This window comes from Eptatretus burgeri, chromosome 3, assembly GCF_056783735.1.
Source record: "Eptatretus burgeri isolate ZD-2024b chromosome 3, Ebu_testis_v1, whole genome shotgun sequence".
Lineage (NCBI taxonomy): Eukaryota > Metazoa > Chordata > Myxini > Myxiniformes > Myxinidae > Eptatretus > Eptatretus burgeri.
Window position 1 is genome coordinate 142,050,459 of NC_140963.1, and position 23,523 is coordinate 142,073,981.

A 23,523-nucleotide genomic window follows, 5' to 3' on the forward strand; every position below is an offset into this window, starting at 1 on the left:
GCAATTGAACAAATTGCAAGTACCAAGCATCTGCAATTTTTGTCGACCACAACGGAAGAAGGTTTATTACTGAAAGAACACGGTAACTTATTATACTTGATAATAAAAATAAAGATGTGAAAGAAGAGGAAGCATTGTTTACCATATGATGTAAGGTTGGGGGGGGGGAGGGGTGTTGTTCTGCTATGACGTGGTTGATGAATGGTCACAAATAGACCACAACGGTAAAAGAAAGACGTCAATGAATTTTTGTGAAAGAAAACAAGATGAGTCCACGACGTGTACAGAACAGGGATATTAAAGGGGCACAGTGCAAAGCCGGAACCCAAGACCATGCAGACTCACCTCGCTGGCACTGTGGCTGCGCTGGCGCTGCAGGTGGCGGCGGTGAGCGATTAAGCCTCCGGGACGGGAGCTCTGCAATGGGAGGCGTGGGTCGATAAAGGTTGTAGTGCGGGCGTTGTGGTCGACAAAGAATGACTGTGGAGACAATGAGAAGAAACAAACAAAATACTCAGCATGACAGGTTAATGGGCAACTCGTCGATCACTAAAGAGGTATTCGAGAATTTTCCATAAAAACTTTCCCACGCGGCCGGCGAACCCTCTCCGGCACCCCTCGTCCGGACGCGCAGGTTCACCAGACAGCCGGCACTGCTGCGCCTCCCGTCCGCGTCTCCACCAACAGGCTGCTCGCCGGACCACGAGCGCAGGACAGGGAGAGAGAGAGGAGAGAGAGGAGAGAGAGGAGAGAGAGGAGAGAGAGGAGAGAGAGGAGAGAGAGGAGAGAGAGGAGAGAGAGGAGAGAGAGGAGAGAGAGGAGAGAGAGGAGAGAGAGGAGAGAGAGGAGAGAGAGAGAGAGAGGAGAGAGAGGAGAGAGAGAGAGAGAGGAGAGAGAGGAGAGAGAGGAGAGAGAGAGAGAGAGGAGAGAGAGGAGAGAGAGGAGAGAGAGGAGAGAGAGGAGAGAGAGAGAGAGAGAGAGAGAGAGGAGAGAGAGGAGAGAGAGAGAGAGAGAGAGAGAGGAGAGAGAGGGAGAGAGAGGAGAGAGAGGAGAGAGAGGAGAGAGAGAGAGAGAGAGGAGAGAGAGAGAGAGAGGAGAGAGAGGAGAGAGAGGAGAGAGAGGAGAGAGAGGAGAGAGAGGAGAGAGAGGAGAGAGAGGAGAGAGAGGAGAGAGAGGAGAGAGAGGAGAGAGAGGAGAGAGAGAGAGAGAGGAGAGAGAGAGAGAGAGAGGAGAGAGAGAGAGAGAGGAGAGAGAGGAGAGAGAGGAGAGAGAGGAGAGAGAGAGAGAGAGAGAGGAGAGAGAGAGAGAGAGGAGAGAGAGGAGAGAGAGGAGAGAGAGGAGAGAGAGGAGAGAGAGGAGAGAGAGGAGAGAGAGAGAGAGAGAGAGAGAGAGAGAGAGAGAGAGAGAGAGAGAGAGAGAGAGAGAGAGAGAGAGAGAGAGAGAGAGAGAGAGAGAGAGAGAGAGAGCTGCACCGAGAAGAAGGAGAGGCAGAGAGGGCTTTCGGACCAGAGAGAGAGAGCGAGCTCGACCCTGTCCACCAAGAGAGAGAAGCACTCGACCCCGACAGAGAGAGGAAGAATCCAACACGATGATCCAGGCAGGAGAGAGGCCGAGCCCGCGCGCGGTCCGCCCTATATAGCGCGGGGCTCCGCCCCTTCACTCCACCCCCTTTTTGGCTCCGCCTCTCCTCTAGCCCTTTCGAGAAGCTCCTCGAAAAGGGGCGTTTCCGCCTCACGGCCGCCTCACACCCTGTATCCACCAATCGCCAGCGAGCTCTCGCAGCCTCTCCCGTCAGCCCCGGTGCCGAAAAAAGGCGGGAAAACTCGCGCGCCGTTGTTGGCCTTTCACGGGGCCTTCGTTTGAAGTCTTCAGATGGTCCAAAATAACGATAGAACAGAAAAACAGATATCTCAAAGAGTCACAGCCCGATGAATCACACGAATTCCCTTTAAACAACGGTGGGGAACTATCAGCACATAAACTTAGCGTCATAACTGATCTAAGGACCCTTTATGGTGTATTGCGAATTTCCACAGCCATAACAATGTGTATATATATATATATATATATATATATATATATATATATATATATATATATATATATATATATATATATATATATATATATATATATATATATATATATATATATATATATATATTGTTGCGAATTCGCGCCCGCCGGCGTGCGAATGGCCACGTAACTCGAATCGCGGCACGTTGCCCACCGGACGGACGATTCAGTCGTGACCCTCTCAGAACAACGCCGGGAGCTTGTCACGGGTGGGGGTTTAACCTCACCATGATCGTGCCAATTGCCGACCCATGCAGGATGGGTTGCTCGCCAAATTTGATCTACCTTAGTACCTGCGCGAGTGGTCGACCGGGCGATCGTACCACGCCACAGGCCGACTCCGGACACGAACCGCTTAAGCGGTCCGTTCCGTGCTACAGTGATAACCGAGCGGTGTTATCGTCGGCCTTGACGGTTCCGATTAATTACTGGGCGTTTTAAACCCACTACGAACCCCTTACGTGATGCAAGATGGAAATTCAAACGAAGAAAAGGACGCAGCGAAACGGGGAACAAGTTCACACAAGCACGTTTACACACACACACACACACACACACACACACACACACACACACACACACACACACACACACACACACACACACAGCAAAAGAAAAATGCACATAAAAAGCAAAGAAAGAGTTAAAACCGAATACGCGTACACACGGCAACACTTAAAACAATACTACTTTAAGGACAGGCGCCACCCACAATCATTTACCCAAACCCAAAGAAAAGAAAGGACTTCCCTTGGTGCGGCCGTCGAGTCCTCCACCCACGACCTCCACTCCGAGCTCCGTCTCCTTCGCCGTCCTCCACTGCCGACTCGACCAGACTCGACGACGACACAGCTCGACTTCAACGAGCTCCTCGGGCTCCGCGAGTTCCACGAGCTCCACACCGACGCAGAGACACTCGACCACGACGACACAGCTCGACTTCAATGAGCTCCTCAGGCTCCGCGAACTCCACAAGCTCCACACCGACGCAGAGACACTCGACCACGACGACACAGCTCGACTTCAATGAGCTCCTCGGGCTCCGCGAGCTCCACGAGTTCCACACCGACGCAGGGACACTCGACCACGACAACACAGCTCGGCGAGGACCCAACAACGACTTCAGACGGAGGCGAGTTCCACGAGTCAGGGAGAGAGCGAGAGGAAGAGGGAGAGAACGCGCCCCGCCCGTGTCCGACTTTTATAGCGCAGGGCTCCGCCCTTCACTCCGCCCCGTTTTCGGCTCCATCCTCCTTCGAGAGGGTTCTCGAAAAGGGGCGTTCCCTCACCCCGACCGCCTCACGCTGTCCATCCACCAATCGGCGGCGAGCTACCCCCTCCCCCTTCCCTCACACCAAGCGCGGGGAAGAATGGCAGGAAAAGCTCACCAGCATCATTGGCGGTTGTTGTTTGTTTGAAATGAAAGATAGAGAAAGAAAAACGACTAACTGGAGGATCGCAGCCCAAATGGATCACATAAATTCCCTCGATACAACGGGTTTGGGCTAACTACACATGTACCTCCAGAGATATCTCACCTCAGGGCCCTTTATGGTGTAATGCGAATTTCCACAGCCGTAACAATATATAGATGATGATGATGATGATGATGATGATGATGATGATGATGATGATGATGATGATGATGATGATGATGATGATGATGATGATGATGATGATGATGATGATGATGATGATGATGATGATGATGATGATGATGATGATATATATATATATATATATATATATATATATATATATATACACACACACATATGTACACATATACATCTGCCTTGAACATCCTTATATGTTAAAAATAAAAGTCATTATTGTTTTTTGAATAATTTCAGAACAAATATAAAAATACACCCGAGCGGGTTTGACGGTCAGCTCAGATACAAAACTTGATGCAACCGAGTGTTAATCAACCTGAGTGACTACAGAAAGTGAAAACAGAATTCAAAGTGAATTTAAAATAAACGCGTGAGGCTGCTCGAAGCAAAAATCTCCATATTCTCAAAATCATTCCCAACATCGTTACACAATTTTCAAACTCGCGTTGATGGCCGTGAAATAAATACTCTAAGTGTGTGCATTTAATGGCTGTATCCAGGACAGAGCTGGACCCCCACTAAAAAGGACCCTCGGGCCACCTAGAAGCTCAATCACTCGCTGCCTGCACGTCAGCGCAGCGTCACGTGACCAGCCAGCTCGTCGTCGGATGAAATGCCCAAACAAAATCTTAAAACGTCCGTTTTTCACCAGAATTCTTTCAGATACTTGTGGAACACATCCCCAAACCATCTAACATATAAACATTAATATCACAGACACGATGAATAAGCAGTCCATCAGGAGGACAGGTTACGAGGTGAAGCAGTGAACGGAAAACACGTGGTGTCCCTTCCAGAGTGTCACAGTTATTTGAATTGAATATATTTTCCTCATGAAAAGTGCGTTTCTGAGCAGATTTGCACGAAATTTATCTTCATTTAAACGTGTAACTACACCAGAAGGTCCCAAAAGTGAAAACAAAAATCAACTATAACTTTCGACAGCCTCGTTATGTGGCATGGAAACGGATGGAAGGCCATGGAAGCTTCCCCTCGCTGCAATGCATTCCACACAGACCAAGGATAAAAAACATTCAATTTTCACAAAACTTGAAGCAACCGAGTGTTAATCAACCTTAACGACTATGAAAAGTAAAAACAGAATTTAAATTGAACTTAAAATAAACGCGCGAAGCCGTGTTGAAGTCAGCGGACCTCGTGTTGTTGGGGAGCCAGTAGATGTTTAATTGCACTATAGAGTACATTTTGTTTGATTACCTCATTCGATTTGGAGTATCATGCTGATAAATGAATGGGCAGTCTTAAGTTGCACATCCTCAGCGTTTGGCCCCTGGGGATCCCAAAAGTTGACCCTAAAGTCACTTTTATTTGTAAATTTGAGTACCCCCTACAATTCAAGCTAATTTTGCTTGAATCACCCGTATGACCAAAAAAACACAACTTAAGACCAAAAAATGTCTAGCGTAATTAGATAAGACCGGTCTAATTAAGGCCTAATTAGCGATTTATATGCACTTTCGAGTACCCCCCAAAATTCTTTTTTTACATGATCCATCTATCACTACTGATAACATTTCCACAACTTAAGACCAAGTTTTCCCCGGCGTTTGTAGATAAGATCGGGTTCCTTGGGACCCTATAAGTATATCCAAGACCCCAAAAACCCAATAACAAGCAGTCATAGACTGGTACTTACGAAATCGTCAACTTGACCTCTGACCTTTTCTAATAACAGCTGTCTCTCGAGAAGGTAGTGACGCAAACCAGAAGTTTCTACGATGATTCTGTACCAAACCATCAAAAATTGAATGTTTTGGATGTTTGACCTCACTGTGACCTTGACCTTTGACCGATTTTGACCAAAATCTAATCAGCGCTAGCCATCACCCTCCTGAATCACGTGGTGTAATTTGATATTGGTAGCTTCTTCCGTTCTCGAGTTATCATGCCTACAAACACACAAACAAGCAGGTAGGCGATGAGGGATTCGCTAGGATCGAAGCGCTGGATACGATGCTTTTCATTCTGACCGATCCACCGACGAAGATTCATTGCCAAGACGTATTGGTTCACGTACAATTGTTCCTCTGCCTGGCAAGATTTTTCCTATTGCGTATTTTGCCAACTGGCACTCCTCATAAAAAATGACAGTAAATAGACACCCTATTTTTGAAGGACTACCATTTGAAAAATAATCGGTTTGCTAGTTTGTGCTGTGGAGCCTCGCGTTGCGCACACACACACACACACACACACACACACACACACACACACACACACACACACACACACACACACACACACACACACACACACACACACACACACACACACACACACACACACACACACACACCGGTAAACTTCTCTCAATGCTCTTGTTTGGCCACACCTCCTGAGCCACACAATATTTTTCATAAGCCACGCCCACTTTCCTACGCCACTCCCACTTTAAATAATAAATAATTGGAGGTGGTGTGTGGGTCGTGGAATCGTTTTCGGTAAATAAATAAATAATTGAAGGTGGTGTGTGGATCGTGGAATCGTTTTGGTAAATAAATAAATAATTGAAGGTGGTGTGTGGGTGGGGAATCGTTTACGGAAAATAAATAAATAATTGGAGGCGGAGTGTGGGTCGTGGAATCGTTTTCGGTAAATAAATAAATAATTGAAGGTGGTGTGTGGATCGTGGAATCGTTTTGGTAAATAAATAAATAATTGAAGGTGGTGTGTGGGTGGGGAATCGTTTACGGAAAATAAATAAATAATTGGAGGCAGAGTGTGGGTCGTGGAATCGTTTTCAGGAAATAAATAAATAATTGGAGGTGGAGTGTGGGTCGTGGAATCGTTTACGGAAAATAAATAAATAATTGGAGGTGGTGTGTGTATCATGGAATCATTTACGGAAAATAAATAAATAATTGGAGGCGGAGTGTGGGTCGTGGAATCGTTTTCGGTAAATAAATAATTGAAGGTGGTGTGTGGATCGTGGAATCGTTTACGGTAAATAAATAAATAATTGGAGGTGGTGTGTGGGTCGTGGAATCGTTTTCAGTAAATAAATAAATGATTGAAGGTGGTGTGTGGATCGTGGAATCGTTTTCGGTAAATAAATAAACATATTATTAGAAATCCACAAAGACAGAAATGCCGGTGATTCCATTTATTTTGGATCCTTTTCACTTTGGTCAATAACGTTTGGATCGAGGAGAGATCGAAGGTGGAACGACGGTGTAGTTCCTTACAAACACTGTATACACACCTTAAATGATGGCAAAAAGACACCCGATTTTTGAAGGACTACCATTTGAAAAATAAAACCTCAATCAAGAATCGGCTCGAGTAAAGTTGTCTAAATATCTCGAAGTGTTGAATTCCGAAGTCTCGTTTCTCTACATTCAAAACTGAAGGACAAGTATTGAAAATACTGCACGCGGTTTTTCGGCCGCTGCACAGCAACGGGTGGTTGCTAGGCAACGAAATTCAAAGGCGCACATTCCCAGTATATATTCCACCTCTTGGCAAAGTTTCATCGAAATTGGTTCGCTGGTTCGTGCTGTGGAGCCTCGCATTGCAGACACACACATACACACACACACACACACACACACACACACACACACACACACACACACACACACACACACACACACGCACACGCACACAGCCGGAAAACCCGACAATTAGGGATATCTCATATATATATATATATATATATATATATATATATATATATATATATATATATATATATATCGAATCTAACAGAATCCGGAAGTGATCAATATACTTACGAAATCTTTAGATTTCGTAAGTAATAACAAACATGAGAACTTAAAATTTAATTGCACCCAAATTTCCTTTACGAGTGTGGAAATCCACTCCTCTATTGGTTTCACTGAAACTTCATTTCTGCTTCATTTCTGGTATAGCAATCAAGTTATTTTTTAAAACGGATGGTCTGTTTTCCAATAAAGCCCATCTTCCTATGGGTACATATTAGGGCATACAAACACCAAGGCCCGACCTAGACATGGATCCTGTACCCAACAATCCTGAGAATGCGACTCGTCAAGAAAGCAATCAAGCTGTTGTTGAAAAGTCTTCAGGTAAATTGTCCATTCATATTAAAAAAATTATCAAATTAAATTATATATCCGAACTGCTCAAACAGTTCTGCAATATGGGGTTGAAGAACTGTTATCGTTTTTCAGATTATCGACAAGACCACCAGCCAAAAAGATGTATCATTCACGTCATGGAGAAGGAGAAATCAAAATTATTCAGTGTGACAAAAGACCACTGGACCATGATAGTAAAATCGGCAAATGCCCAAAAACAAACTAAAAAGTATGAAAAATCAAAACACCGTGCACTGGTCGAGAGCCTCCCCTTCAGCGCCGACAGAAGAGGATGGCTGTCACATTAAATGTTACCGCACGTTCACAGCTATTCAATCTGCAAGCCCCAATCTAGACCAGCCATGTGAAAGCAAGCAATTGCGTTCATCGACGTCTCCTGTGCCAGGAACTTCACAAAGATCTGATGTCGTGATTTTTCCCAATGAATGTCTGTACTGCCATAAAAACTTGAAAACTCTTCCAAATGTCACCAAGAAGGAGGGGTTATGTTTAGTTCAGACTAAAAATGGAGAAAACAAAACGCGTAAAGCCGCAAAACTGTTGGGGGACGATGAAGTATTGACAACAATATATGGCATTGATATGATTGCCAAAGAAGTAAAATATCACCGCTCGTGTAGATGCAGCAAACTCTTAGCTGCCGCTAGAGTAAAGAAGACAAGACAACAAAGTAGTTCCCAGCAAAAACCGGGCAAACGAGCAATGACAGAACTAGTAGAGTATGTGAAGACAAATGTAATCCTTGGTTCTCGATCGGAGTACTTATTCTCAATATATGACCGGTATCGCCTCTTTTGCGAGGAATATGAAGAGGAATCCTCTATTAGTAGCGTTCGTGATCTTGGCAAACTGCTGAAAAAGCAGTTCCCCACTGATTTGACAATCTCATCGCCAGTCGCCAAGAAGAGCGGTTCACTTGTCCACAACAGTCGCCTTGATTACAGATCTATAAAAGAGGTTCATAATTTTAAGTGTTCTCCCGTAGGACAACTTGTGACGTCTGCCTTATTACTGCGCAAACACTTGAAAGGGGTTAACCAGAATCCATTAAGTGATCCGCTCGATGTAGAAATGATGCGCTTGTCCGTGGCGAAGGTGAAGCACCACCATTGGCACATATCTTCTTTGAAACGCTCTTTGGTGGTGGTGATAGAGATTCAGGAACTGTAAAATGGCGGGCTTCTGCGGCTAGCGACGATGCACTATTTAATGTTCATAATGGACAGTTAATGCCTAAAAAACATATTTTGCTAGCTTTGCTAATCAAGTCTCTCACAGGAAGTCGCAAACTGATCACGGTACTAAATCGCTTTGGCTACTGTAACAGTTATTCCAAACACGAAGAACTAGAAACAGAACTCGCAACTGTTATACAAAACCGACAGAAAAGCAGTCCAAAGGTAGCGAAGCGTGGAGTCACTATGGGAAACGCCTATGACAATTATGATGAGCTGGTTCATACCCTGTGTGGCCTCGACAGTCTCCACGACACCATGAGCATTTTTTTATCAAAATGTCAACATGGAAGCAGAGGACATTGATGAGGTACCTCAACCTGTACTGCCAACTGAACAGAAGAGAAGAAGCAGAAAGAGAAAACTCGATGTCACCCCAGTTGAAATAGCGCCATATCGCAAGAAGCCTCAGATGGACAAGTTCGAGTACCCAACTATAGACCACCAACCACTTGCCGAACTTTCTCGTCAATCGTTTAAACTGGACACATTGTTCATGGTGCGACACGCGATGGATACAAATACGGTCCCAATGTGGGGTGGCTTTAATGCGCGAGTCCACAAGGACAAGCTGCCGAAACAGATAGTCCACTATTTGCCCAACATCAACAGACCAATAAACCGAGATTATGTCGTAGCAGAGACGATGCGGACATCAATGAAATGCGCAGAAGAATGTGAGCAAATGTATGGATTGGTCACTTACGATCTAGACGTGGCCAAGACAGCCCACAAGATACAAGTGACAAATAGGCCAGAATTTGACAAGCTATTTGTTATGTTTGGAGTCTTTCACCTACTCATGTGCTTCTTCCGAGCAATAGGAAGGTTTCTTGCAGAGTCTGGTGGGCTTGTGATGCTGACCGACTCTGGCGGATTGGCACCGGGCTCACTGAGGGGACTCATAGAGTGCTACAACTACAATCGATGCAAGCGACTACACCAAATGCTGGCCCTTGTCTTTAAAATTCTGCTCTTCCGTCGATTCATGCTTGAGTACGAGTATGCCGACTTGGTTCAGTTAGAGCTTCAGAATTTCCAATTCAAAACGCGAGAAGAAATCGATGATGTCTGCAACTCTGCCATGTTTGTCCACTTATTTGAGCACTTTGAGAAGTATAAGCGAGACACAGAAAGTGGTGCCCTTGGTAAGACTGCCCAATTCTGGGCCATGTACATACAGTATTGTGCAGCTATACCATCTACTCGAGCGCGCAGTGCGAGAAACTGTTGTAAACCTGTTCATAGCCACACTGACTCCAATAACTGAACTATTCTTCGCGACCAATTGACACAATTATGCTCGATGGATGTCAAAATACCAACTCGATCTGATAAACAACGAAGAGACACACCCAGGTCTACGCCAGCTTAGGACGATGGAGGCTTTTCAATCCGGTGGTCCAACAACGAATTCTCCCGCATACCAGTAGATCTCACACTCCAGCAGACCATAAATGCTGATGCTGCATCACGTATGACGGGATACACATCGTCCACAAACAACTGCAATGCATGTGTTCGATGGTGCATTATGCAGAGTTGTCGGGCAGCCCTTGTCAATGAGGCTTTTGCAATGGTCGGTATGGGCAACACGAGAGATACTCAAGCTGACATAAGTCCGGCCAGAATAAAGAGAGACAATGAAGATCTCCAGAAGATCATCGCTCAGATCGAGTCCTCTACAGATCCGTTCAGATAGATACCAGCTTACCACTAATTAACATTAGTACCGGGAAGAGTGTACCGGAGGCTGTCAGCAATTCACGATTGCACATTCCACAAGACGGTGAAGAAAGACACGAATCTTCTTCAACTTCAACAGTCTGGATGGAAGTTGGAACAACCGGACATGGAAATCGACGTTACATCAATGTTACAAAGATTGCAGCTGAAATAGGCCCTGTGATTTGTGCCGCTCTACCTGGACTACACGCATTTACTGGATGCGACTACACGTCAGCGTTTGCAAGGAAAGGAAAGAGCAGGCCATATGAGATCGTCATTAAGACTACCAAGTTTCAGAAAGCTCTTGACTCCTTGAGCCACACGGTTCCAACAGCTGAAACAGTCAAAGTATTGCAAGATTTTGTATGTGTGTTGTACGGGGCGAGGAAAGTAGTTCCACTGAATAAGAACAGGTTCAATGTGGTCGATTGTACCTACAGGCGGAAGTCCACTGATGCACATCCATTTGACAAACTCAAAAGCATTGATGGAAGCAGTATCCCACCATGTGAGGCAGAACTTGCTCTCCATGTTGATATAAGTGCTTTTGTTGCAAGACTGTGGGGTAGCGCACACCAACGCTACATGGACAAAATGCCTACCAATGGATGGGACAATGTTGATGGTGAATTTCGAATCAATTGGTTTGAGGGTGAACAGTTACCTCCTGTTCTAGTACCAGCGCTTCATGTTGACGACACCACTGATGGAAATGAAAGCACCCCACCCAGCCACGCTGATGACGAGGAAGATGAAGATTATACTCCACTGCCAACAGAATTGGAGTCATCCGATGAGAACGATACTGATGATGGAGTAAGCGCATAGATTACGTACAGGAGCCCCTTTGTTGTTTGTTGCCACCAATTTTATAAAAAATTCATATTGTCATCACAAACCATATCGTTATCGTATCGTTAATAAATCATTAATTAGTTCTAATTAGTGTCCTCTTTTGTATTTTTTATCCCAAATAGATTTATGGTTCGGAATGGCCGAGCGGTTAAAGTCTTAATCACACCTTGGGGTCCCAAGGAACCCGGCCTTATCTACAAACGCCGGGGAAAACTTGGTCTTAAGTTGTGGAAATGTTATCAGTAGTGATAGATGGATCATATAAAAAAGAATTTTGGGGGGTACTCGAAAGTGCATATAAATCGCTAATTAGGCCATAATAAGACCGGTCTTATCTAATTACACCAAACTTTTTTGGTCTTAAGTTGTGTTTTTTTTGGTCATACAGGTGATTCAAGCAAAATTAGCTTGAATTGTATGGGGTACTCAAATTTACAAATAAAAGTGGCTTTAGGGTCAACTTTTGGAACCCCCAGGGGCCAAACGCTGAGCTTGTGCAACTTAAGACTGCCCATTCATTTATCATTATCAGCATGATACTCCAAATCAAATTGGGTAATCAAACAAAATGTACTCAATAGTGCAATTAAACATCTGCTGGCTCCCCAACTAGTGTTGCCCAATAAACAGGGCCAGACGACACAGGTAACGAGAAACTAGTTGGTCGAATTAAATCTTCTTAATAATCCCTATGAAACCCATTTTGCATTATAGCCGTCCGATGCTTCCTTATAGGCCATTCGACCAATCAGTCATTTTGCACTTGATGACCCTGTAACCTTGACCCCAAGGTGAAAATGCGAAAAAGGGCTCAGACGATCTTGAGAGAGCAACGAGTATTATCATCGTGTCAAGTTGGAACTCAATCGGCCGAGACGTCTGGGAGGAGATAGAAAAATAAAAATTGTTGACAGACGGACAGACAGACAGACGGACGGATCTGAGGACATCGAACGGTTTTATTAGGTCGGCGAGCTGACATAATTAAATAGTTCTACATGATCAAACATAAATATATTAATGGTTTATATTGACAATTCATGTGCAATCAACAGAAAAGAACCAACTTGGGGGAAAATATGCAGAAATGAACTCATCGGCAGATGTGGCACATCCAATCGACATTTAGAGTTTGTTTGGATCAAATTTATATAAAACTAGATGACCCGTGAACCCGTTGGGGTCCTGTTGTGACAGCGGTTGCTGAAAAAAATCATTTCAAGAAAAACAAAAAGATAGCTCCAGCAAACGATACCACTGAGGTTGTTTGCATTGATCAAATTCTCCCGAAGAGTACTTGACTGAATCGGGAATTGATTTTTTAATTATTTCTTTCATCACCCGATTTGAACGAAACTTGATACTGCACACCGCAGGCGAATGGTCAGTAAGGTGGCCCTAAAATTTTTGCGCTATCGTGTACCGTTTTGGCTGTATTTCGGGAACATACATATACATACATACACACAAACATACATGATGAGAGTTTTAGTAATATATCGATAGATTCTAGGTTGAAGATGTAAAACTAAAAGAAAACATCCAAAAAGCCATGTCCTTTTCCCATTTCACTTTCGCACCCTTTTAAGTGTCCCACCCCTCATCCCAGTTACACACCTTTCCCTGATGGTCGTACTTCATCTCCCAGCCTCGAGGAAGCTCCATTTGCTTGTTGGAAAAGGTGTTGAGGAACAACACCAGGTCTCGGTTGTGTTGGTAACGCTCAAAGCTATGGGCATCTCGTCGAATTTTGCTGATCATGTGCTTCAAGCATGTGCTGTTGGCGAACATGTGGTACCCACTCTGCCAGGCAGTCATCAGAAGAATAGGAAAAAGTAAATGTTGAAAAGTGGTATGTCACATTTCCACGCTTTGAGAAAGCCACAGTGATGTTAAGACAATAAAGTTACCAACGGTTTAAGATGACCATTTTATTCTTGGACATGTTGTGAAGAGTCTTCATATGGGCAATGGTTTGGCTTGAATTCACGTGTGTGCAGATTGTGAGCAAACCGCAGGCAAAGTGTGGACCGCCTTACCGGGTTTGAATGCAGCAGATTGAAGAAGTCCGGGTTGCACAGGAACTTCACAGCCGGAGACTGCAGGAGCACAGTCAAGCAGGTCTGTGCAGACTGATGTGGGGAAACCTCATCCACCATGATCTCTGCAACAAGACAATCGACCACATGGCACTTGATAATCGGTTACGGTGCAACATCAGACATTCCAACAATTACAACAATTTTACAATTACACCAACGACAGACATTACCACAATTATTACAATATTTCCAATATTATGGAAACATTCCTATGTGGCATCACCTAAACCCTGCAATCTGCATCATTTTGGAATAGGCTTGGAAACCTGCAGATATCATTAATACCTCTGCCACTGAAGGAAGACGGAGGCCATGTTTTCACCCCCATCTGTCTGTCTGCTTGTTTGTCTGTGAACAGGATAGTTTCAAAAAGTTGTGGAAGGATCTGGATGAAATTTTGTGGACAGGTTCGGTGTGTGACAAGGACGAACTGATTCAATTTTGGTGAAGATCTGGATCAGGATGTGACTACTGGAATTTTAAAGTGATTCTTCACCATTGAGAGATAGGGCCAAAAACGATAAAAAGCACGATAACTCAAAAAGTTGTGGGCAGATTCGGATGAAACTCGGTGGACACATTGGGTGTGCGACAACGAAGAATTGATTCAATTTTGGTGAAGATCCGAATGCGGATCTGGATACGGGAGTTGTTTAACCTTCAAAGTATTTCTTCACCCTCGAGAGATCGGGCCAAAAACGATATAGTACTGCATAGCATAATATTTCAAACATGCATTGGGACCAATATGTTCTCGTGGATCAGGCATTACGCGGCAGAGGTATGCGCTCTACCGAGTGCCCTTCCAGTTTTGGAAATGATTTTGGAGATTTGGATATGCTTTAAGACTTGATGCTAATGTGAATAAATTATTTGGCATAAATTTGCATGAATTTAGAAATCCAATATTAGTTTTGTGAGTTGTTGAGATTGATTTTGTAAATGAGATGTACTTCTTGTCTGTGGTAGGAATGACAGACATGTCCCAAGGTGTCTTTAAAAGTTCGCTTTTGAATAAATGTGCATCATAGTTGGCATTGTCGTGAAGAAAGACCGGAATGAAAGTTGGCAGTTTAAAATTGAGATTACAACTTCAATGAGCAGGTCCTCCATGTTTACCAGTAAGATGACAATGGTCTCTAACTTTTGGTTCTTTACTGATTTTATCTTCACAAAGATAACAAATGTTGGCGTTCTTAAACTCTTCTTACTCACGTTGTGTTAATTTCATTGGTTTATAAGTTTTTTGCATTACTTCTGTTCGCTGAATACAATCGTTTTCTAATAGTTTTACAAACTCTTGAGGGGTATCTTCTCCGCTGTACATTTCTAATTTATGATGTTGGTCTCCAACAGATGACTTGACATAATAACAGAACCCACAAGGGGTATGATTTTGATATGGATTGGTGTATGATTTATTTGGATTTGGAGAAGTCGTGTCGCCTATCTTTTCGAGAATGCTTTCAAAGTCAGCATGTATCACGAATGGATGATTTAAGGATTTATTTATTTCACTGAAATCTACCACTGAACCCACTTTTGGCATATTGATTACAGTTTATTTGTGGTTTGAGCAATGTACTGAGTATTGTTCGAATTTTTCTTTTGTGTGAAAAAAGTTGAGACATTGCTTGCAGAGATACGTCTTATTAGTTCGATTGTGTGCTTGAGAAGAAGTTAATCTTGATATTGTTGATGTCAGCACAATGTAAATTTTCCTCCAAACTATAGGACGGAAGGTCGATGTGCATTTCATCATTCTTATAATTATTTGAAAATTTTAATATTTGAACTTTGCATCTGTTAGTCCATACAAATGAATGGAGAGATTGTTCATTTTCTCAGAGTTAGAGATATCCTTAAACTTCATTAGAAATTCTAATAGTTTTAACATTTAAAGTATTTTCATATTTTTTATAATGCCATATTCATTCAGGTTACCATTGTGGAGGGTGTATGTGAGCAAGAACAGCCCAGAGGAAGCATTTTTTTGTCATTGTTTTCAACATTCACAACTGCTTTTTAAAGTTTTATTATTCTTGGCAAATCAATATAGGGAGAAGCTTTGAGAGGATCCGATTTCAAGATGTGTATGTGTAAGAAAATGATTTTCTCGATGTTAAATCCACTTCCTTCTCTGTTATCATCAACATCTATTTCATACCTCTGAAGTTTATCATAAACATGACAATCTTGGAAACCTTGAAATGAAGAAATGAAATGAGTTTGTTCTCATTTAAAGGCGCTGTCACACCTTGACGATTTAGCCAGCAATGGCAACGTATAAAAATGGATGTAAAACGTTGGCGTACGCTGAAATTTTGATTATCTCCGAAATTGATATTTGATAAATTATCTCCGAAACTAGGCAAGCTTTTTGAATTCTGTTTGTGGGAATCGAACAGGGCATTAGCAGAGATGAATTACCGCACATATGATATATCACTATGACGTCATATCAATTTTAAAGACGTCATTCCTATTCTTTGACATTTTTTTGTTTTTTGTTTCATTTGTTTCACAGCCTACAGTTTTCATCGAAACTTCCTGAAACTTGGCATATATATGTAAAAATACTCTGCGCAGCCAGTAACCATCTCCAATTTTGAAAATTCCTCCTAGAAAAAAAGTTATGACATCAAAATATCTCCGCTAATGGAAATCGCCTAAAAAATTCTCAAACTAGGCAAGCTTTTTGAATTCTGTTTGCGGGAATCGAACAAGGCATTAGCAGAGATGAATTACCACACATATGATACATCACTATGACGTCATATCAATTTTTATGACGTCATTCCTATTTTTGGACATTTTTTGTTTCACAACCCAGAGTTTTCATCGGATCTTCGTGAAACTTGCCATGTATATGAAGAAAGCCCACGCACAAGCAGTAACCATCTCCGATTTTTGAAATTCTTCCGAGAAAAAAAGTTGACGTCATAATATCGCCGCTAATGGAAATCGCCTATACCATTATCTCCAAAACTAGAAAAGCTGTTTGAATTTTGCTTGCGGGAATCAAGCCGGGCAATAGCACAGATAATTTATCGCAAACCTGATACATCACAATGACGTCATATTCGTTTTTATGAGGTCATCATTAAGAGGACGAGGATCTCAGCTCATTCGAGCTTGTTTTGATATAATCCTTAAATGCTCCATGAGTTTTTTCAAGAACAAACCCAGCTGTATCTTCTGAGTTGTTTTTGTGTTTGCATGATTGAAGTTGTCTCTTAAAACTACGTTTTAACAAGTCTGTTGAGTATCTATCACAATGTTGTTTTTCTTGCTCTACTGGTTGGATTAGTTGATACATATTGATTGTGTGTTTGCATGATTGTAAGTGTTTGTTGTAATATTTGTAGTCGTTATTGCAAACATCGTAATGAGTTATATTCACCATATTTATATAATAAATAAAGATGATTTTCTTGGATATATATATATATATATATATATATATATATATATATATATATATATATATATATATATATATATATATATATATATATATATATATATATATATATATATATACATACATATACAGCTCTGGAAAAAAATAAGAGAACACTCCAAAAATTTTTTTAATCAGCATCTCTACATGTATGCCAGCCATTCTATTCCAGTGTCTGTTGAATTCCAACACAGGCACACCTCATTCTACTTGGTGAGGTACTGATTAGGTGATCACCTGAACCAAATATTATTTAACAAGGAAAAGTATTAAAACCACTGCTGTGGTCATCACTATCCTCTTGCAATAAGACCAGCTGGGTGGCAAAAACAGTGCTAGTAGTACCTCAAAAGTAATTGGAATCAAAAATAACTATTGGCCATGCCAAAAGAGTTGAAAAGAAAAGTTTTGAGTGAGGAAAAGAAGGGTTTAATTCTGGCTTTACTGGCAGAGGGATACAGTGAGCGTCACGTTGCTTCCATCCTTAAAATTTCAAAGACGGCGGTTCATAAGAACAAGGTCAAGCAGCAGACATTGGGGACAACAAAGCTACAGACTGGCAGAGGGAGAAAACGACTTTCCACTGACCTGGATGACCGCCAATCATTCAAATGTCACTCAACAACCGTAGGATGACATCAAGTGACCTACAAAAAGAATGGCAAATGGCAGCTGGGGTGAAGTGCACAGCGAGGAAGGTTCAAAACAGGCTCCTAGGGCGGCTGAAGTCGTGCAAAGCTAGAAAAAAGCCCTTAATCAATGAGAAGCAAAGAAGAGCCAGGCTGAAGTTCGCAAAAGACCATAAGGATTGGACTGTGGAGGACTGGAGTAAGGTCATCTTCTCTGATGAGTCCAATTTTGCCCAACACCTGATCATCTAATGATTAGACGGAGACCTGGAGAGGCTGACAAGCCACAGTGTCTTGCACCCACTGTGAAATTTGGTGGAGGATCGGTGATGATCTGGGGGTGCTTCAGCAAGGCTGGAATTGGGAAAATTTGTCTTTGTGAAGGACTCATGAATCAAGCCACGTACAAGGTTGTCCTGGAAGAACACTTGCTTCCTTCTGCTCTGACAATGCTCCCCAACTCTGAGGATTGGTTTTTCCAGTAGGAGAATGCTCCATGCCATACAGCCAGGTCAATCAAGGTGTGGATGGAGGACCATCAGATCAAGACCCTGTCATGGCCAGCCCAATCTCCAGACCTGAACCCCATTGAAAACCTCTGGAATGTGATCAAGAGGAAGATGGATGGTCACAAGCCATCAAACAAAGCAGAGCTGCTTGAATTTTTGCACCAGGAGTGGCATAAAGTTACCCAACAGCAATGTGAAAGACTGATGGAGAGCATGCCAAGACGCATGAAAGCTGGGATTGAAAATCAGGGTTATTCCACAAAATATTGATTTCTGAACTATTCCTAAGTTAAAACATTAGTATTGTGTTGTTTAAAAATGAATATGAACTTGTTTTGTTTGTATTATTTGAGGTCTGAAAACACTGAATCTTTGTTTTTATTTTGACCAGTTGTCATTTTCTGCAAATAAATGCTCTAAATGACGATATTTTTATTCGGAACTTGGGAGAAATGTTGTCAGTAGTCTACAGATTAAAACAAAAATGTTCATTTTACTCAAACACATACCTATAAATAGTAAAACCAGAAAAACTGATAATTTTGCAGTCGTCTCTTAATTTTTTCCAGAGCTGTATATATATATATATATATATATATATATATATATATATATATATATATATATATATATATATATACATACATATATAGTGTTACGGTTCTAGGAACTGTATGCATACGAACATACAGTTGTCCAGAAGTTAGTTATGCCATTAGTATATGTGCAGATAGATGCCGCCCTTGTGCGTCATGGCGAAAGCAAAAGGGGTGCATTGCAATGTTTTTTTAGTTAGATTAATAAATCATTTTCTCCCCTTTTATTTTATTTGCCCTGTTGTTTGAGCCGCAGTACCTTCCTCTCGCTTGCTACTCTCGTTTGGGCTGGACAAGCGCTTCACCGCCTATTCGCCTCACCAGAGACTCGTTTTTTAGAGCCAAAATCTTGCAGTAGGTTCCTTCTTGGCAGGTCCAGACACATGTGGTGTGGGCAGGCTTGGCGACCTGGCCGAAACCCCGCCCAGACAGGGCGGACCCCATGAAGGCCCTGCCCAATCGGGACGGATGATGACGTCAGCTTCGCCATGGCCCTCCCGCCCAGGGGGATCTATAAAGTATGAAGCGATCCTCAGAGTAGGGTTGGGGTGGTTGAGTTGGTGGAATGGTCTTGAGTAAGAAAGAAGGAAGGTCATTGGTTCTTTGGTGGTCGGAAAGCAAGAACAGTAGAGCAAGATTTCCAAAAAAACCAAAGTGATGCCATCTGGGCCCATCGCCAAAGCAGGGTCAAGGCTGCACAGAACTTCCTCTACCTTATCGAGTGAGGACACAGAGTCCAGTAGACAGTGGGTACGTCAGGACAAAATGGGGACAGAGCAGGATGGGTTGCTACACGAGATTTAGAGGAAAAGACAGAGTTTGGACATTCTGTCTTAACTTAGGCAGAGCCTGCAGTACAACCTTTTGAGGTGAGGGACAGGATTGAAGGGGAGCATTCTCCAGAGATGGACTTGACAAGGCACCACCATGACTTGGAGGAGAAGACTGATTGAATGAGAGTTCATCTTTGAGATTTGTAAGATGATGTTTTTCTGGCTGCCTCAGCATGGATACAATTCTTGCAAGCCTTACAAAATGAATGAAGGTTACCCTCACAGTCAGGTTAGTCTTTCATGTATGGAAAGCAAGTTGCTCGACCGCAACAATCTCGCTACAGGATTCAGCGCAACAGGACAGAGTGTCCGAAGTGTGCCAGATATTACCCTCATTATTTTTAGAAATACGGAATTTTATTCCCATAAATACAGTTAAATTTCATTCGCATCATCGTAAAATAAATGATGTGTTCAAGTCTCCATTCAGAATTTGCTGATCAAGATTATTCGACGAGAAATTCATTCGTTACCAGGATGCATGGCCGCGCCTTCAGCATCGTCTGGCGTTCCTTCGATGATTCCGGCTGGAGCCGATTCCTCTGGTCGTTCGCTTGTGATTGTGCGTCGGACACTCTGGTACCTACATCACGTACAAGAGGGAGAAACACGTACACGTACATTTACCAACAGGTGTCATGGCAACAACGACCAAATGTCCTGCTCATAAATTCTAAAAGTACACAAATATTTACTTAAAGGAAAACAAAGCCAAATAAAAGTGTTATCTATACAGGTATGAAATAATGCAATTTATTAAAACTATTCAAACAGCTTTTCGCCTGCTAATACTGAAGGTAATGCTCAGCTGTGATGCACATTGGGGTGAAGAACTCTGAAGTGCGCACGCACGCACGTACACACACACACACAATGTGAGACCAGTTTGCTCATTAAATTACATGCTTGCATCTGCAGTACAAAAGGCTTTCAAAATGTTCTACAAATGAGATGCAATGGTTCGATCATTAGTTACGTTTTTTGGGGATGGGGGAGGAGGTGGGGGCTCCTGCCCTCACCGGGTGGTGGCTGAACCTTCCAGCATGGCCATCATTAGCCTACGCTACTTGACGCCCGCAATGCCAATTGGGCCGGGATCGGCGCCATCAATCAGTCGGGTCTGCCTCTATTTATGAGCATGGCACAACATTGGCTGGCGCCCATCAGGGCGCTAATGAAAACGCACTGAGGGTGGGGAAGGAACCACAAAGTCCTCAAAGACAAGGAAGTTGAAACCCAGCTCTCTCTGGACGTCTCTTGACAGATACGCAAGGCTCTCAAGCTGCTTTTGGTGAACTTTGCCACCACCTCCAGCACACTGTGTCATTTTGGAATAAACTGCCAGTCCTTACATCATGTTGTCCAGTTCAATGTTCCTGTCTGTGTGCGTGCGGACTCTTCGTCAGGTTCCATATGCTATTTCGTTCTTATTTTGTGTTGATTTGTAACCATTTACATTTTTGAAAAGGTTGAGAGTCTCCGACTCCACAAATCAATGTTTCCATTTGATTTGACCATTTTCATGGCTGTCATCTTTGATTTCAAAATTGCTGCCATCTGGGACCTATTTTCGTCAATAGCTCGAAGAGTAAGCAAGATATGAATACGATTCCAGTGGCTATGCCTACATTTTGGGGGGCAATGGATGTAATGGTTTGATATATTATATAGATATCCATATGTTTCTATGTCAAGTAAGCTCTCGTTTTGTCTGCTGTATTTTCAGGCTCTACTTCATCCTGAGTGATGCACCAACACTTGGTCGAAAGTTCATCCAAACATCAGGTCAGGTATGGGAGCATGTGCCAGAACAGCGCGTCGCTGCGTCCACTTTCCGCCGGTACTCCAGGGGCCTCCGTCTGGCCATCTCCCAGGCAGATGCCAGGCCCATCCCCATCTCCTTGAGATGATGGTCAACCTGCTGCAACCATGAGGCACGTGGTCGGCCCACTGGCCTCCTCCACTCATGAGACTCCCTCGCTGAGAGAATCTGGTGAGCAGGATCAGCGTCAGGAAAACGAGCCACATGTCCATACAGCCGCAGCTGACGCTCACGGACTATGCAGGTAACAAATCTCATCCGAGTCCCTCTCAGCAACCGCTCGTTGGACACAAAATCCGACCAGCGATAGCCAAGGATTCTCCGAAGAGACCTGGTACCAAAGGAATTAAGTCTCCATCTCAGATCCTTGGTCAAAGTCCAAGTCTCGCACCCATAGAGCAAGACTGGAAGTACCAAGGACCTGAAGACTCGGACTTTCGTCCTCCCGCACAGGTACCGGCAGCGCCACACCCCATGATCCAGTGAATCCATGACTCCCCAGGCCCGACCCAGACGTCTATTGACCTCCGGCTCACAACCTGCGGAGACATGAATATCACTGCCAAGGTAAGTGAATCTATCCACGACCTCAACATCCTCACCACAAACAGACACAGACAGGACAGCAGCATCCAAGATGTCACCGAAAGCCTGGATCTTTGTTTTGACCCAAGAAATCCGTAATCCCAACGGCTCCGACTCCTCATTCAGCACCTCGAGGGCCCCCAAGAGGATGTCTAAAGTCTCCGCAAAGATGACTGCATCATCTGCAAAATCAAGGTCCGAGATCTTGACATTGCCAAACGATGCACCGCAACTTGATCTCTCCGACATCCTCCCAAAAATCCAGTCCATACAAGTGCTGAAAAGTGTGGGGGCAAGTACACATCCCTGACGAACTCCAGTAACAACTGGAAATAAGTCAGAGGCGGTACCACCACACTTCACAGCACTCTCAGTACCAGAGTAGAGTTCAGACATCAGATCGATCAGTTTCGGTGGCACCCCACGAAGACCAAGAATCCTCCAGAGGACATCCCGATTCACTGAATCGAACGCTTTACAGAGATCAACATAGGCTGCAAGCAGCCCCTGCCGAAACTCTCGTCTGCGTTCAGTGAGGACACGAAGAGCAAGGATACGGTCAATCGTTGACCTCTTTGGTGTAAAGCCTGACTGCTCTGGACGCTGGTGCTCAAGCAGATGGTGGCGAACCCTATCAAGAATTATCCGAGCAAAGACCTTGCCCGGCACTGAGAGCAGCGTCACCCCTCGGTAGTTGTTGCAGTCTTGGCGATCACCCTTCCCTTTCCAGAGAGGGACAACAAGGCCCCTCTTCCAGTCAGTTGGGATGATGCCTGTGTTCCAGGCAGAGCACAAAACTGCATGCAACGACGCGAGTGCAGCATTTCCACCAGCCTTGAGAAGTTCAGCATGGATGCCACAGATCCCTGGAGCTTTGCCCCGTTTCAACTGGTTCACCGCAGCCCGTGTTTCCACAAGCGATGGTGGACCACAGTTGATTCGAGGGTCAGCAACAGGGATTGTAACACCCTTGACGTCCAACTCGACAGCTGGGGGATCAGCCTGGTACAACCGCTCAAAGTAACCGGCCCAGCGGGCCTTCACTTCAGACTCCTCTGTCAAGAGCCTACCACTCTCTGCTCGAACTGCAGTGCTCCGAGGGATGGGCTTGGATGAACGTAATGCGCGAATTCCCCTGTAAGCGGGACGAGAATCACCTGTCCACAGGTGATGCTCTACCCCCTCACAGATTCCTCGCACATAGGCCTCCTTGTCCACCCTCAGTGCACGTACAGTTTTACGCCTCAGCTCCCTGAACAGCTCAGCTCTGCCATTCAGCCTGGCCCTGCGACTCTGGTCAATGGTATCCAGTGTCCCTTGAGAGACAAAATTCTTCTTTGCCCTGCGGTGAACTCCAAGGCATCCACCGGC

General features: G+C 43.7%; 1 protein-coding gene across 11 annotated transcripts in view; it reads right to left on the minus strand.

Moving 5' to 3' along the window:
- Positions 1-23,523, minus strand: part of LOC147031175 (E3 ubiquitin-protein ligase HECW2-like) — a 207,798-nt gene that overhangs the window by 94,601 nt on the left and 89,674 nt on the right. For all 11 annotated transcript variants that reach the window (XR_015056708.1, XM_085875988.1, XM_085875995.1 and 8 more), the window contains 4 exons: positions 20,219-20,328; positions 13,653-13,777; positions 13,231-13,416; positions 346-480 (listed from right to left, as the gene is read on the minus strand). Coding sequence is in view for 10 of the 11 variants with exons in the window: in XM_085875988.1 (XP_085732114.1) it covers positions 346-480; positions 13,231-13,416; positions 13,653-13,777; positions 20,219-20,328 (556 nt within the window). In the remaining variant the exon portion in view is untranslated. The remainder of the gene's footprint in view (positions 1-345; positions 481-13,230; positions 13,417-13,652; positions 13,778-20,218; positions 20,329-23,523) is intronic.